Source organism: Ptiloglossa arizonensis, chromosome 4 (genome assembly GCF_051014685.1).
Source record: "Ptiloglossa arizonensis isolate GNS036 chromosome 4, iyPtiAriz1_principal, whole genome shotgun sequence".
Lineage (NCBI taxonomy): Eukaryota > Metazoa > Arthropoda > Insecta > Hymenoptera > Colletidae > Ptiloglossa > Ptiloglossa arizonensis.
The window spans coordinates 1,974,525-1,991,302 of record NC_135051.1 but is presented as its reverse complement, the minus strand read 5'-3'; the positions used below and the strand labels follow the sequence as shown (position 1 = coordinate 1,991,302).

Genomic DNA, 16,778 nt, shown 5'->3' with positions numbered 1-16,778 from the left:
GAGTAAACTTTGAATATCATTTTTCGAGTATTCGAGTACTCGAATAGTATTTGAATGTTAGAATATTTAAGTACTCGAATAGTATTCAAATGTTCGAGTATTCGATTTAGTATTTTACTAATGAATTGGATTTGGAAGTATTTGTGAATTTGGGTATTCGAATGGTACGAGTAAACTTTGAATATCATTTTTCGAGTATTCGAGTACTCGAATAGTATTTGAATGTTAAAGTATTTAAGTACTCGAATAGTATTTGAATTTTAGAGTATTTAAGTACTCGAATAGTATTTAAATATTCGAGTATTCGAATGAATATTCGAATATCGTTCGAGTTACATTCGCCAAATATTTGACACTTTCAAATGTTCATCCTAATGAACATTCCTAAGCATTCCTAGAGAATTTCTACTGTGTGTTAAAATAGCAATCGTTGAAAATTAAGTTTCTCTAATGACAAATCTCTTAGACTTGAATAAAACTTTCATGCACCGACTAAAAGTTTGTACTTTTAGTGTAATTTAAATATCACCGAGGTCGTGATCAACAATAGATAGAAGAATTAAAGGACAGATTTTTCGTAAAATTAGAAATAATGCTCGTTATTTATTCGACCTCGTTATCTCGTTTAGAAATGAATTTTCCATAATTCTGTTATCTGGTCGCCCCAGTATCCTTCCTCTGCAATAATTTACGTACGACGGCGTAATAAAAGTTCCCACCAAGGTATAAATTACGCGTATATTCTGTTGCAAAATTTACATATAATTTTCTATAAAAAATATTTACAAAGAGTCGACCTTTTAGCAGTTACTGAATTTTTCTATCGAATTTCTCTCCTCTTTTGTTGGAGATAAATAAATTGAAAGTTTTTTTTGGACAGCTGCACGTTGTTGTAGAAATTTGTGATAAAGTGTTGATAGCTTTTGCGCAACCTTTTCGCGAAATCAATAAAATTTTGTAACACGTCAGTAGGAAGCTGACGGTACATTCTTATCTGTTCTTACGGTTATTCCCCATAAAGACCGATACCTTCTTGCAAGAATTCTGCAAAAAAAGTCCATAACATCCTATAGTAATTTTTCGCGTGGAAACCAGTACCTCCGTAAAGTACTCTCCCATAAAGAGGCAAGAAACTTTTATAGCAACTTTATGTAAGAACCCAATACCTCTTTATAACCGTTTACCGTAGAATACACGCTCTCCTTTACAGCAATTTTCTGAAAATACCCATATCTTCGTGTACCAATTTTCCCTGCCAAGAACCAATTCCCTGTTGCAGCAGTTTCCTACAAGTCTAGATTTCCTGCCCAGAAGGAAACCGTAATTATAAATATTACGGTTATTAATGCAAACAGAAATTTAAATTGCGGTTTGAAATATTCAACGCTGTCGCCAATTTCTTTTTGCGAATCAAGTGAATTTTAGACAAGTAACTTTCTTGTTCGAGTGTGTATTTTCTTTCGACCCATGGTATTCGACTGTGTGACGCGCGTACCGTATATTTTAAAAAGGAGAAAGAAAAATCGGGAAAAAATAATTACACGTAATTAGAAAAGGTTACTGGAGACCCCAAGTGGGGCTAGGACTTGAATTTCTCTGCATTCGAATACTATTCGATTATTCGAGTATTATGTAGTATTATCGAGTATTATCGAGTATTATCGAGTATTATCGAGTATTATCGAGTATTATCGAGTATTATCGAGTATTATTGAGTATTATCGAGTATTATCGAGTATTATCGAGTATTATCGAGTATTATCGAGTATTATCGAGTATTATCGAGTATTATCGAGTATTATTGAGTATTATCGAATATTATCGAGTATTATCGAGTATTATCGAGTATTATTAAATACTATTCGATTATTTGAGTATTATCGAATACTAGTCGACTATTTGTATATTATCCAATACTATTCTATTATTTGAGTATTATCAAATACTATTCGACCATATGAATATTATCCAATACTATTCTATTATTTGAGTATTATCGAGTATTACTCGAATAGTTGCGTATTATCGAATACTATTCGAACGTCTGGCTACTCGAGTACCATTTGAATACTTAACTATTTGTAAACCATTCATAGAGATAAAACGCTTACAATTTTCCCCTTTCGGCCCGTAACATCGTTGTATCGCCGAAAATTTCTTCCTCCAACTACAACATACGTCCAACCACTTTCGTATCACTGAAACTACGCGTCTCCCAGATCTGACGATCGCCCCTGGTATCCGTTAATGGTGCATTAATCTCTAACGATGTGCAAGCTGCGATAACGGGCCACGAAAGTGTATTAAGCTCGACTTGAGTTAATCCGGATGAAGCTGCGAGCCTTCTGTTCCCGATAAAACGACAAAGGATCGAGCTCGCACGCAAGCAAGCGCGTCGATGTTTCGCCGAAGAAGACACGTTGTCACGCCCAGGAAAAGCTCCGATCATCCGATTCAGCGATTCCTTACCGCGCTTCCGCGACCTATTTCCCTAATTCCAAACCGTCATCTTCCACGGATCGTTATCGGTGCGCGACTACTTGGACATCGAAGACACTTTGTCCCAATCTTTGGCAGGATTTACCATTTCGACGAAGAAAAAAGGAAACAAGGTGTTCTTCCAACGAAATTCAACGTTCTTGATCGCGGTCGGGAGAAGCTTGAAAACTTGGAAGTAAGTCTGTCAACAATGCTTCGGGAAAATATTGATCGAATGAGAGGAAGAAAGAGAGAGAGAGAGAGAGAGAGAGAGAGAGAGAGAGAGAGAACAAACTTTACTTTGCAAACTTTCATGAAGAGAAGAGTCAAGACCTTTATTCGGTTAGAAGGCTGTGCGTACAGCAAAATAAAATAATACTCGAATCGAAGTATTATATTTTGAATGTTTATAGAAAAAGATCGCAGGAGAGGGTCCTCGTAGAGCAAAATAAAATAATACTCGAATCAAAGTATTATACTTTGAATGTTTATGGAAAAAGATCGCAGGAGAGGATCCTCTCTTTTGTAATCCTTCTTAAGTCGTGACCACGTGGACTTGGATGGCTTTCCTCCCGAATCGAGCCCATTTAGGGGAAATGGGACCGATCTAGTAGGACCAACTCCAAGGTTCGCGTCGCGTATTTCCAAATTTTGCCTAATTTTTCCCATAATGTAATTACTCGACAGAACTAAACGAGAAGATCGAAGGAACTTTGATTCCTTCCATCACCTTGATTTAGTAATTTCGTTTATATTGCGTGTCGAGGGAGATCGATGGAACTTTGATTCCATCTATCTTTCTCAGGGTCTTCACTCGCAGCAACCTCCACGTGGTGAGACCTGGTAATCGGTATTACTCGCGACGAACGATAATTCTTCGTTACGAGTAGTACCGAGCTAATTGGCTGCGAATTTAGAATATTATATTACGATATTGAAAGGCTTTGTGACGTGTAAGAATGTATAAAACTTGTATGAAATAAATTCACTGCCAGTAATTCGAGTATCTTGCTTTCTTTACCTATTCTGCTTCTATTCCCTTTTTGTAATCCTAAATTACATTGTTCAAGAGATTCAAACTTTTTTCTGCCTTCCAATAACCAGAGTTTTGTCCTAGGTGAAGAACTTTTTGTAAACGTACAAAAATAATGCAGAGAAACTACACACATCGGCACTTCTTTAACGCTAAAAGTACCGATAGATTCAGGTATATTAAAATACCTCATACGTGTCTCGGGAAAATTAATGGTTGGGAAAAAAGAGAAACTTACGAAATAGATTACATCTATAGAATAGAAAATGTCACAACGTCTTTTGAAAATAGGTTATGGAATTTAAAGTAAATTCCTTTGTAGAAGTAGTTGAAACCAATCATTTTGACTGGTTGATAAATCTAATGTTAAACTTTGACGTTAATGTATGACTATTTAAGACCGAAAACTATTAATAAATTATACATCACTGTAATCGAAAATCTCTCCTCGATCTTTGAAGATCAATTAGAACTTTCTAACGTTTTTACTTCTCATGTGATCTTCATTTTTGTCGAAAATCGTGGGTTTTAGGCAAGCTCGTGTTTTTCGAAAACTGGGGAGAATTGTCTTCTGGATTCTTATTTGGCGAGCGTTGCTCTACAAGGATCGCCTACTTGTTATTGAAACGTAAAGATTGTTCCGAACAGTGTAATTATTCATTGATAATTGTGATATCGGAATTCCTACTTGGGCCTGGTTCAACTGCAGGCCTAGAAGATACATTACGTGCGAATGAACCTGCGTTAGGGTAAACACTTTGACGCTTGTTTCAGGTTTCCTGAAGAGCACGAGCGACCCTTTACAAGGTGTCGTGCAAGACGACCGAGCGTGGTAATGCGTGAGAACGAGAGGAAATGTGTGTGATCCGGAGAAAATGTAGAGTGTTTGACGAATGATTGAAATTGGCGAACTTGACCAGATGTCTGAAGTGAGAGAGATCGAGGATTAGAATTAAAGGAATGAATGCGCATAAGAATATAGAGTGCGAAAGAAGCGTGTTTGGGACAGTAAGAGTAAGAGAAGAGACTTGTAAAGACGTAGTAAGAGGGGGGAGTTAGAAAGTCGCTGACTGCGCTGACCACGTTGACCACACTGACCACGTTGACCACGCTAACCACGCTAACCACGCTAACCACACTGACCACGCTGACCGAGCTGGCCACGCTCACTACGCTGACCACGTTGACCACGTTGACCACGTTGACCACGCTGACCACACTGACCATACTGACCACGCTGACCACGTTGACCACGCTAACCACACTGACCGAGCTGGCCACGCTCACTACGTTGACTAGACTGACCACGTTGACCACGCTGACCATACTGACCACACTGACAACGCTGACCACGCTGACCACGCTGACAACGCTGACCACGCTGACTACGCTGACCACCCTAACCACGCTAACCACGCTGACCACGCTGACCGAGCTGGCCACGCTCACTACGCTGACTAGACTGACCACGTTGACCACGCTGACCACACTGACCACGCTGAATACGCTGACCACGCTGACCACGCTGACCACGCTGACTACGCTGACTACGCTGACTAAACTGACCACGTTGACCACGCTGACCACGTTCACTACGCTGACTAGACTAACTAAACAGACTAAGACTAAAACTAAGACTGACTAGACTGACTAAACAGACTGAGAATATACAGTGCGAAATAACCGTGTTTGGGACAGTAAGAGTAAGGGAAGAGACTTGTAAAGACGTAGTAAGAGAGGAGACTTGTAAAGACGTAGTAAGAGAGGAGACTTGTAAAGACGTAGTAAGAGAGGAGACTTGTAAAGACGTAGTAAGAGAGGAGACTTGTAAAGACGTAGTAAGAGAGGAGACTTGTAAAGACGTAGTAAGAGAGGAGACTTGTAAAGACGTAGTAAGAGAGGAGACTTGTAAAGACGTAGTAAGAGAGGAGACTTGTAAAGACGTAGTAAGAGAGGAGACTTGTAAAGACGTAGTAAGAGAGGAGACTTGTAATGACGCAAGAAGTGTAAGAGAAGGGACTTGTAAAGACGTAGTAAGAGAGGAGAGTTAGAAAAACGCTGACTACGCTGACCACGCTGACTACGCTGACCACGCTAACCACGCTTACCGGGCTGACCACACTGATCACGCTGACTACACTGACCACGCTAACCACGCTCACTACGCTGACTAAACTGACTAAACAGACTAGACTGACCACGTTGACCACGCTGACCACGTTAACCACGCTGACCACGCTGACCACGCTGACCACGCTGACCACGCTAACCACGCTGACCACGCTGACCACGCTGACCACACTGACTACACTGACCACGCTATTCTTATTTTACGCGACACGACACGCTTTGACAATTTTCCAACAATGACTGCCGCCCTAAACACTCTTCTCTCGCACCTTACACCCTCACACGTATTCATTCCCTTTCATTCTAATTCTTAATCTCTCTCACTCCATGCGTCTGGTCACGTACGCCGAAAATTTCCCAATATGACGCTATCTCAATCGCTTCTCTTTGACACTTCACTCGCTCCTCTGTTCCAAACGCTTCAGATTCTCTCCTAACCACACGCAATCCCTTTCATTCTCACGCATTACCACAATATCGACACGGACGAAAATAGAGTAAAACAATCGACAATTATACAAATTAAATCTATCCTTTTGCCCGTAAATTACCTTCCTGCCAAAGTAACGTTATCGGTCTTCGAACGAAGCATTCTTTAGGGTAGCCAATCCCTTTCATTCTCACGCATTACCACAATATCCATTATTATCACCACAACAACAAATTTTTGGGGCCTCGTCCGGGACGAATGAAACAAGTGTCGTTACGAATCAAGCACAGGATAGTTTAGACGTGGTTCAGAGTGAAGAAGAAACGTCAATAGTTACAAGGATGAGTCGCAATAGACAACGGGGAAGGACCAGTGGTGAAAATAGGTCTGACAATTCTAAAATTACTAAAACGAAGTTGGTAAAACTTTGAACAGAATTGGAAAGTCGGAAGTTAAGGATTACCGGAAATAAAGAAGAACTACGACATCGTTTACAAACTGCCTTGACGCTAGAAGAAGAAAGTGAAAAGGAAGAAAAGGAAGATACGAATGTCTGTGTGGAGGACGACGAAGAAAATGATGCCGACAGAGTTGAAGAAGACGTTGATGACGACGATGATGACGATAATGGAAGATTAGAACATAATACACGTGGAAAGAGCAGGCAAATAAAATATGTACCTAATTTTAAACATATTGAAGAGTCGATGACAAAGTTCAGCGGGGATAACAAGCCAAACATTAAACTTTGAATCAGAGATTTTGAGGAAACTGTCGATATGTGTGAATGGACTGACATCCAAATGGTAATACATGCTGAAAGACTTTTACGGGGTTGGACGAAGTTGTTTGTAAATTATGAAAAGTGTGGCAGAAGTTGAAATTGTTTAAAGAATGCTTTAAAATCAGAATTTGGTTGTAAAGTCAGTAGCTACCAAACTTATCGCCACGACAACACAATTGATCCTCGTTTTTTCACTTTGACTCTTGCAACGACCATAGTTACAATTCCTGTTTTCTACAACGTGCGAGAAAAGTCCTGTCCCTTTGTACAACCAAGGAAACATTAATATAATAATTCACAATATCGATCAACGTAATTATAACAAAATTTAACCGAAATCTTTGAATTTGTACACTGAACATTTGCGAGGAAAATATAAGCGATTTTGACAAGGAAACGGAACTTCAATGCTCAACTTCCGACACACTCTGTACCCTCAGGATGACACTAGCGCGTCGATCAAGAAGAAAAGAAGGTGGAAAGTTGCGAGTGTTGCAAAGAAGTTGGCAGTCTCGAAGCTTCTTAAACTCGATACCGGGGCGACTGTCCCGGCCCGAGTATCTCCGTGAAAGAGACGCGGGAACAACGTGTTCGTTTGTTCCGTTCGGGATTGAGTTCCTGCCCGGATATAATAACGAAGAAATGGAGATCCCGAGCGGACAAACCAAGGGAAAACTCAGCAAAGTACATAAACGTTAACGAAGTTAAATTACCGTCCCGCTCGCACCAGAGTCTCGGGGAGGGAGAGTAGAGGTAACGGGGAAATCTGTTTTACTTATTACCGCTATAACTCCACCACGAGAGGGATGAAGGGGGAGTTAGAAAAGAAACAGAGCATGGAAATGTTGGCGAGGCTCTACGTGACCGAACTCGTAGTCGCCTTATTAATATTCGAGCCCCGTAGGCTCCGTATTGGAAATGATATAATATTTTCCGTCCCGAATCGTATTGGTGGCCCGCCTCTGTGCCATTAAAGTTGGCCGGTCCGCGTCCGCGATTTGTTACGCGCCCGCGGAATTTATTTACGGGCAAACGGTACGCTCTTAATCGCTTAAATAGCCCAAGAGAACGTGCACTCGACGACTTACGACGTTGGACGTTTCGCGAACAGCACTGAGGAGTGAAAAATTCGGAAGCACCGAGGAGAATTACAATCGCGAGAAGTTTCGCGAACGACGTCAAACTCATTTTTGCTCCGCGGGCCAATTTGCCGTATTAATTATCGCGCGAGTGGATACATTTTACTACTCAGCGAAATGTGTTGTTCGGTAGAGAAAATGTTTCTCTTTTAGTAACATTTTTTTTCGGGTTTTTTATTATTTTTTTTTTTTTTGAAAATACTCGACTCTTGAAAGAAATGTATAACGCGTTACCTCGCTTAAAGATCGAACTTATTGGGGATTAGAGATGCAAATTATAAACATTTATGGTTTTTATTATATCTTCTTGAGAGTATCGACAATAAATCGGCGAGGTTTGCCCGATAAAATTAAGATCAAACACGACTCACTTCGGACTATTTTTAATTTTACAATAGGTTTTGGAAAATAATTCCAATCAATTATAATCGAAATTTGTGTAATCGGGATTTTGTTTGTACAATTTCAGCGAAGAAACCTCGCGAATAGATACTTTCATAGAGATGTAACAAATAATACACAAATTTTAATTCAAATTAAAAACGACATACCAATGCGTATTTGGCGTCGCTTTAAAGTTTCGACCACTCTCTCAAATCGCAACTGTTGCTCCCCTTCGTTCTCGGTCTTTAACCCCAATTCGCTGTCCTCATTGGACCTGTTCGAGTCCCACCAGTTTCCAAGAAATATCCTCCACCGACCCTCGGCTAAAGACAACTGACCGTCCCGATCTTTGATCTTCGAACAGAAGCACTACAGTACTCCTAACTACAGAAACTCCGAAGCAAATTTTGCTAAATTATTCCCATAATTGTCCACGATCAAGAACAACGTCTAATTTCTTTCTCCAAACCGACTCGTAGTATTCCATCGTTTGTTTTTTCCTGGAATCGACTTCGATCCGACTATACCCGGAATCTATCGGCCCAATTGTTCGCTCTCCGACACTAAAGACAACTGACCGTCTCGATCTTCGATCTTCAAACAGAAGCGCTACAGTACTCCGAACTACAAAAACCCCGAAGCAAATTATGCTAAATTGTTCCCATAATTGTCCACGATCAAGAACAACGTCTAATTTCTTTCTCCAAACCGACTCGTAGTATTCCAACGTCTTTTTCTTTCTCGAATAGACTTTAATCCGACTATACCCAGAATCAATCGGCCCTGTACATCAATCTGGCCTCATTGTTCCTAACCTTATTTTTCTCGAGTTATGAGGGGAGTGAACCGATGCAGTTCAAAGCGTTGTTACTCTAAAACTTCCATGTCGAATTTACTCACGGATCGTTCTCGAGCTAGGGTCTTAATTTTCGCCGGAATCGTCCATCTAAGGACGAGAGACGGGGTGAGGGAGATCGAGTCTCGGAAGCGGCAGTCAACTCGACTTAATCCGATCTGATCTAACTTCCGTGGTCCTCCGTCGTGGCACAAAGCGAAAGAGAAACGGGCTGTTGGAAGATCAGAAGTCTCTGTAAATGTCGCGGACTGTCCCAGGAGGAACACATAGCGCCGAGTGCGCAATACCACTCGCTGCACGTTTTTGCCCGTGTAATTAAGCGGCGACGAAATAATGGAGAACGCGACAAAGGCCCTGGCCGGACGTCTCGCGACCCGCCCCCGCGACCCGAGACAAAGGACCCGCCGCCATTTCGACATTTGCATATCGCGGGGATGCAACGAATCGCAATTTGTGAGCCGCGGGGGAAAAAATAAGTGGCATCGAGTCTCGAAGGAGAATTACTTTTTAAATCGTAACAATACCCCCACCACTTGATCGAGAAATCGTTCTTGACAGCTTGAGAAAAATGGAGAAGCTGTGTAGCAATAGAAAGCTCTGGGTTAGGTATGGAAACTTTAGCCAAGTTGCACGTAACGTAGACAAAGTTACATCTATCGTTGAAATTTCGAGTGGAGGTAAAATTTTGATAATACAAAATTTGATAATGTTTCTATAGATTCCACTCGACGATAGAAGAAAAAGTTGAGAAGGAAGCATACGTAGAGAACGATTAGTTTTCCCGCAAGAGAATGTTAAAGTTTCAACCAATCGCGTCGCGCGGAGCTGCTTGTGGGCGTGACGCGTTTCGACCACTCCCACCGCTGTGAGTCACTAGCGCTATTCACGAGACTCCCTCCACGCGCTGCAGACTAGTACTTTGACGCGGCTAATACTTTAACAATTTTTTGCGAGAAAACGGTTCGTTTGCGACACACAGTTCCTTTGGTACTATTGACCCTATTGTCGAGTAAAATACTCGGCAGAGGTGAAGCAAAAAAAATGTACTCACTCTTCAGCGCCGCTTCGAGTCCACGTAACCTCCCGACAATCGTTGCAAGCTGCGCTTTGTATTTCAGGGAATCAGCCTCGGCTTGGTCGTTCAACATACGCTTCAAATTTCTCTCGGCTTCTTGTTCCTTTACCGTGAGTGCCTCTTGAAGATGATCCGTGTGTATCTGTTGTTGCAACTTCAGCTGCCGTCGCATCTCTGTCTTCAATTTATTTTGCTCCTCCAGCAACTGTAAAAGACAAGTTGAACGTTCTGTGAATCAATTCCACAATCTTAGGTTCTACGAAAGGCGAATAATAATTTCCCGAATACTTGACAACTCCAATATTCAACGAATACTTGAATAGTCGATTATGATTCAAATATATATTTAGATAGTCACTTGTTACTCGAGTACACATTAGAGTAGTCAATTAGTATCCGAATACATATTTGAGCACTCAATTGTTATTCGAATATATATTTGAATAGTCGATTACTATTTGAATACGTATTTGAATATGTCGATTATTATTCTATACATATTCGAGTACTATTCGGACAGTGTCTGAATACTATTCGAATTATTCGAATACTTTTACGGTAGAAGTTCAACGAGTAAACTTACAAGATAATGATCAACGTAACGTTTGTTTCACATATCTCCATTTGAATTTAACAATCATAGAAGAACGACAGAAATCAAAGCGACTTTAATATCGAATTATTAAGAATTTCTCCGCCTGCGAGGTGGAATTTCATTTAAGGATTATTCGGTGCTTTGAATTTTCCATGAAAGAAAAGAAGGGGACATTCCGTGGATATTTTAATCTAGAATCCAGTTAAAAATTCAACGAGCTATAAACCGCGAAAGGAGATAAAATTGTTGCGATCTAGGACGAAAAGGCCAGCAGTCAACGAAAACCACCCCTTATATTTCGAGACACGCTTCTTCCTCACAACGAGGGCGTAAACAAGTACAAAACAAGTACATCGAGATCCCTGTCGGCGGACAAGGGAGTACAGGAAAAATATATATTCTTTCGGTTGCCGCGTGCTCTGCTCCTTTTGTTTCGCGTTATTTCGCGCTGAAGATTGGGCCAAGTACACTCTTATTTTCTCGAGTTTATAAGACATAAGACGAGTCGAGAGGAGGATTTCAACGGGTTCAGAATTATTAAGCTCAGTCGCGAAATATGAAACGGTTTTTTCCCAACGAATATCTTCATATCATCCTATTCGCGGTCCATTTTTCCGAAAATCTCGCGACGACGATATTGCTGGATGAAACTTGGCGTACGTCCTTGCTTAGAATTCTTTATTCTTTTGTTCCCGCTTTAAAAATAACGCCAACGAAATAGAAAGAGGAACTGAAACGAACAGATGAAAGGCCCTCCCAGAAATGCTCGTCCGCCAATAAAACCTCGTCCCACAGGTTCGAATATCCTATGGGTACGCTGCGAATAAACTTTGAATATTTGAGTTTTATTACTCGCTTCTTACCCGAATACTTGACCACTCCAATGTTTAACGTATACTTGAGTAGTCGATCATGATTCAAATATATATTTAGGTAGTCACTTGTTACTCGAGTACACATTAGAGTAGTCAATTAGTATCCGAATACATATTTGAGCAGTCAATTATTATTCCAATACATTCATATTTGAATAGTCGATTACTATTCGAATACATATTTGAATAGTCGATTATTATTCGAATACATATTCGAGTATTCGACTATTATTCGAACAGTATCTGAATACTATTCGAATTATTCTCGCGGAATACTCGATACATCCAAATATTCGACAATTCGAATACCCGAATACTTGACCACTCCAGTGTTTAACGAATACTTGAGTAGTCGATCATTATTCAAATATACATTATATTTAAGTAGTCACTTGTTATTCGAGTATACATTAGAGAAGTCAATTGGTATCCGAATAGATATTTGGCCAGTCAATTGTTATTCCACTGCATTCGTATTTGAATAGTCGATTACTATTCGAATAGATATTTGAATAGTCGATTATTATTCGAATATATATTCGAGTATTCAACTACTATTCGAACGGTATCTGAATACTATTCGAGTTATTCTCACGGAATACTCGATGCATCCATATATTCGACAATTCGAATACCCGAATACTTGACCACTCCAGTGTTTAACGAATACTTGAGTAGTCGATCATTATTCAAATATACATTATATTTAAGTAGTCACTTGTTATTCGAGTATACATTAGAGAAGTCAATTGGTATCCGAATAGATATTTGGCCAGTCAATTGTTATTCCACTGCATTCGTATTTGAATAGTCGATTACTATTCGAATAGATATTTGAATAGTCGATTATTATTCGAATATATATTCGAGTATTCGACTATTATTCGAACAGTATCTGAATACTATTCGAATTATTCTCGCGGAATACTCGATACATCCAAATATTCGACAATTCGAATACCCGAATACTTGACCACTCCAGTGTTTAACGAATACTTGAGTAGTCGATCATTATTCAAATATACATTATATTTAAGTAGTCACTTGTTATTCGAGTATACATTAGAGAAGTCAATTGGTATCCGAATAGATATTTGGCCAGTCAATTGTTATTCCACTGCATTCGTATTTGAATAGTCGATTACTATTCGAATAGATATTTGAATAGTCGATTATTATTCGAATATATATTCGAGTATTCAACTACTATTCGAACGGTATCTGAATACTATTCGAGTTATTCTCACGGAATACTCGATGCATCCATATATTCGACAATTCGAATAAAAAAGTAATTCCACCAATCCCAACTTTGTTCCAGTGTACAAGACTGGAGACGCGATTAAAGTCGAACGTCCGCGAGGTGAAAGTGCGCCGTCCGTCGAGCAAGCCGTGGGAACATTAGCGTAATGAGACTTTGATTAATTATCCGCGCTTAAGGCTTCGCGCTAGCTGCCCTCATTGGTAAGTGACCCAAGGCCCGGTGGGTGCCTCTAATCTCTCGTTTCTTCGTCAGCGCCGCTGTTCCACGTCTGACCATCATTGTCCCACCCTCAGCTTCGCTCGCTTTCTGCCCGAGGTACTTTGTATGCGCTACGCTTACGGATCCTTGTTCCTGGGACAGTTCAGGAGCCTAATCCAGACCGGGGGTCTCTATGTACAGAAACGCTGTGTCAATAATTAACGCCCGACTGCTCTGACAACCCGTCGTGCTGTCCGTCGAGAGGAAGAGAGATCGACGACAGGTCCGTGAACACCGCTGGACTCCGGAGACCCACGTAGCGATACAGAGGGCCTCGAAATCCTTCGATTGGCTCGCACGATCGAGGACCAAGACCTGCGGGCCAAGACCTGGTTATCCCGTAGATTCCATTAGGGCGCCGATAAGCTACCATTTCTGGAGCTTCGAGAACGATCTGACTCGTGACGGGGTTACATAGATCGCGATGAAGATACGTCGAGCTAGATGGACATATTCTGCTATCTAGATTCCGGGAAAAATGAGGGATTTCCATAGGTCAACGGTTCGATCGTTCGATCAAGTGGAACCGATCGAGTGGATCTTTTTGTATTTCATAAAGAAACGTTGACACTCGTATCCTTTGTTTTACAAAGAGAATCGTGTACAGATATGATCGAAGCAACGATAGAAATAATACTTATGCAACTTTTACTATCGACTGTGTTTACCAACTTGAGGATTGTCGGGTTAGTACTTCGAAAGGAGCAAAAAGGAGAACGAGATTTACGATTCTCGATGCGAACTTTTACATACATCAGGAGTTGGAACAGAATCGAGTCCGGGGGAAATACGATCAGAGTCACCGAAAATAAAAGTTTCAGTATTTGGAAGGCAAACTTTGCAAACTCTCTCTCTACTGCGCTCGAAAATTTAATACTCTTCTTTCTTTTTTTTCCCCCGACGAGTTCCTGGATCTCTTTAAGAATACCGAACGATCCAATGTTATTTTGCCAGAGAAGAACACGGACTTTCCGAAGCAAAAAAGAAAAATTCCTATCGCGACAGATATCTGCTCGGAATGTTTACGGTGATCCTGCGGCTCGGAATTTTTCCTAAACCGTTCCGTTTTTACCTCTCGTTCGAGCATTCGGTCTAACGGACTTCCCTGAGCCCTAACGCGTATTAAAATCTCAATTTCGATTTCGAAACGGAGCACGATCCTCTCCCCTCTGGACTCTCCGATTGGACGATACACTGTGCACGCGAGTATGCCGTTAATTCGAAAAATTCCCCGTATATCCGGCGCGAAAATCGAATCGGTCGCGAAAGGAGGGCCGGAAACGTGTCCCGCGTGAATATGGTCCCCACGAGAAACAAAAAGAGAAAAAAGAAAAAAAAACGACAACACCGGGCAGGGAAAATAGCGGAAAACAGAAAATATGATTTCTGACACCCTGGCGGTATTTCCCACGCCGCGAAAATTAAATTAATCGGGCGGCCAAGCGTCGCGTGGAAAAACGAAGGGTGAGCTGGAGGGTGAAAAAATATTGAGCCGGAACAAAGCCCGTTTTCATCCCGCGAGCGGAACGATCTACCGGCCAGAAACGATGCTAATCCGGTGCGTCGTCCGCTAATCCGTTTTAAAAAATCAAAAACTCCCCCCCGCTGTCTCTGACCACCTGCCGGGATAACTCGAAGCAGGATCGGGGTAAATCCGACGGAAATGGAACGCCATGATCGAGCTACCGAATTCCGTTAGAAGAATCTCGATTGCACGAACGAGAAAACAATGCGTTCGAAAATATCTGAACGTGTATTTTTTTTACCTTGTACTCGGCGTTCAAAAATGTACGCCTGTGAAATACTTAATTGGAAATTATCAATTTGAGTTTCGATCGAGGTGGACGGGGGAACAGTCATACTCGAACTTTGTAATTTTTGTTTTCTTCGTTTTTTTCGGATAAGGAGGAAAGAATCGTTAAAATAATGTTTAATTAGCGTTTGTTGTAAATTTTTAAGTTTCTCGAGAGATACTGCACAGTTTCATGGTATTCTAAACGTTACCCGTGACTTTGAGTAAGAGAGTACAACGTCGATTCAGCGATCGAAGTAACTGAAGTTTGCGGACCGATGTGACCGGAGCTGGAAAACGACACGACTGGCCGATTTTTTCGCAGTTTCTCGAGAAATTCGAAAATTTTCTATCAAATCACATTCCAAGTCTGCATTCCAAAGACGACTCTAACTAATATTTATCCAGTTCCCTTATACGCGAGTTCTGCTTTTAATACCACGAACGCAATTCGAATATTCAGTAACGAACTAGAAAAGCTACCGTTTGACCAAGTTGGTAGCCGATTCAATTGAGAAGAAATTAGATGCTCCGATTCGGACTTTGATCGAGTGCTTCGAGGACACCGAGTTTTTATTGCATACAAGGAAGCGCCGTTTCCTCGGATCTCGCGGAAACTTTCCGATTTCGTAGCGCGAAACTTTGTTCAACTCGGGGTCTAAGACGGTAATCGTGCTTTTCAACGCCTCGTCCGCGAGTTCCTTAGCGGGATTGACTGGAAGGGTCGAGTTTAATAACACGAACGCCAGTCGAACCGATAGTGGACGATCGATACCATCCATTTCCGATCGACGTTCGAGAAGACATCCGGCCGTAATAGTTTCAGTCCGTCGAAGGTTTGCCCGGTGTCGATAGCCGCGTATTCAAGCAATGGCTTCTAAATCCTCGATACTGGAGGCGATATTTTCATACTCGGTTCAATGATTCTCAATTGAATATCTCTGACATCCTTTTAACACTATAAACGCCATCATTAATGGATTACAATTAACTAGATTCTCCAGAAAAATTCATACACTTCTCGTGTATCAATATTTGCATCATTTATACCCCTAGTCAAGAATTCATCGTTGATAACATATAATAATTTTTGCAATTAAATTGAATACAAATTACGTTAATCGATATAGGGAGCTCCACATGCCTTGAATTACTCATCTTTTCGACAATTTGAAATAATCGAACAATTTGACATCGTGAGTATTATCTTCACTGAGAAAAAGCCTATAAACACCATCATTAATGGTTTAGGTTTGCACAGTGTCAATAGTCGCGTATTCAAGCAATGGCTTCTAAATCCTCGATACTGGAGGCGATATTTTCATACTCGGTTCAATGATTCTCAATCGAATATCTCTGACATACTTTTAACCCTACAAACGCCATCATTAATGGATTACAATTAACTAGACTCTCCAGAAAAATTCATACATTTCTCTTTTATCAATATTTGCAACTATCGTTTCTAACTCGTCGTCAATGATTCATCGATGGTAACATATAATAATTTTTGCAATTAAATTAAATACAAATTACGTTAATCGATATAGGCAGCTCCACATACCTTGAATTACCCGTTTTTTCCACAATGTGAAACAGTTGAACAATCTAACATAGTTTATATAATCTTTATTGAGAAAATGCACTCTGAATTATTAAACGTGTTAAAAACAATTGTCATAGAC

At 40.7% G+C, this 16,778-nt stretch overlaps 1 protein-coding gene across 8 annotated transcripts in view; it reads right to left on the bottom strand.

Annotated features, from left to right (window-relative positions):
• Positions 1–16,778, bottom strand: part of Mitofilin (inner membrane mitochondrial protein mitofilin) — an 80,456-nt gene that overhangs the window by 52,694 nt on the left and 10,984 nt on the right. For all 8 annotated transcript variants that reach the window (XR_012991924.1, XR_012991925.1, XM_076310615.1 and 5 more), the window contains one exon: positions 10,286–10,514. Coding sequence is in view for 6 of the 8 variants with exons in the window: in XM_076310615.1 (XP_076166730.1) it covers positions 10,286–10,514 (229 nt within the window). In the remaining 2 variants the exon portion in view is untranslated. The remainder of the gene's footprint in view (positions 1–10,285; positions 10,515–16,778) is intronic.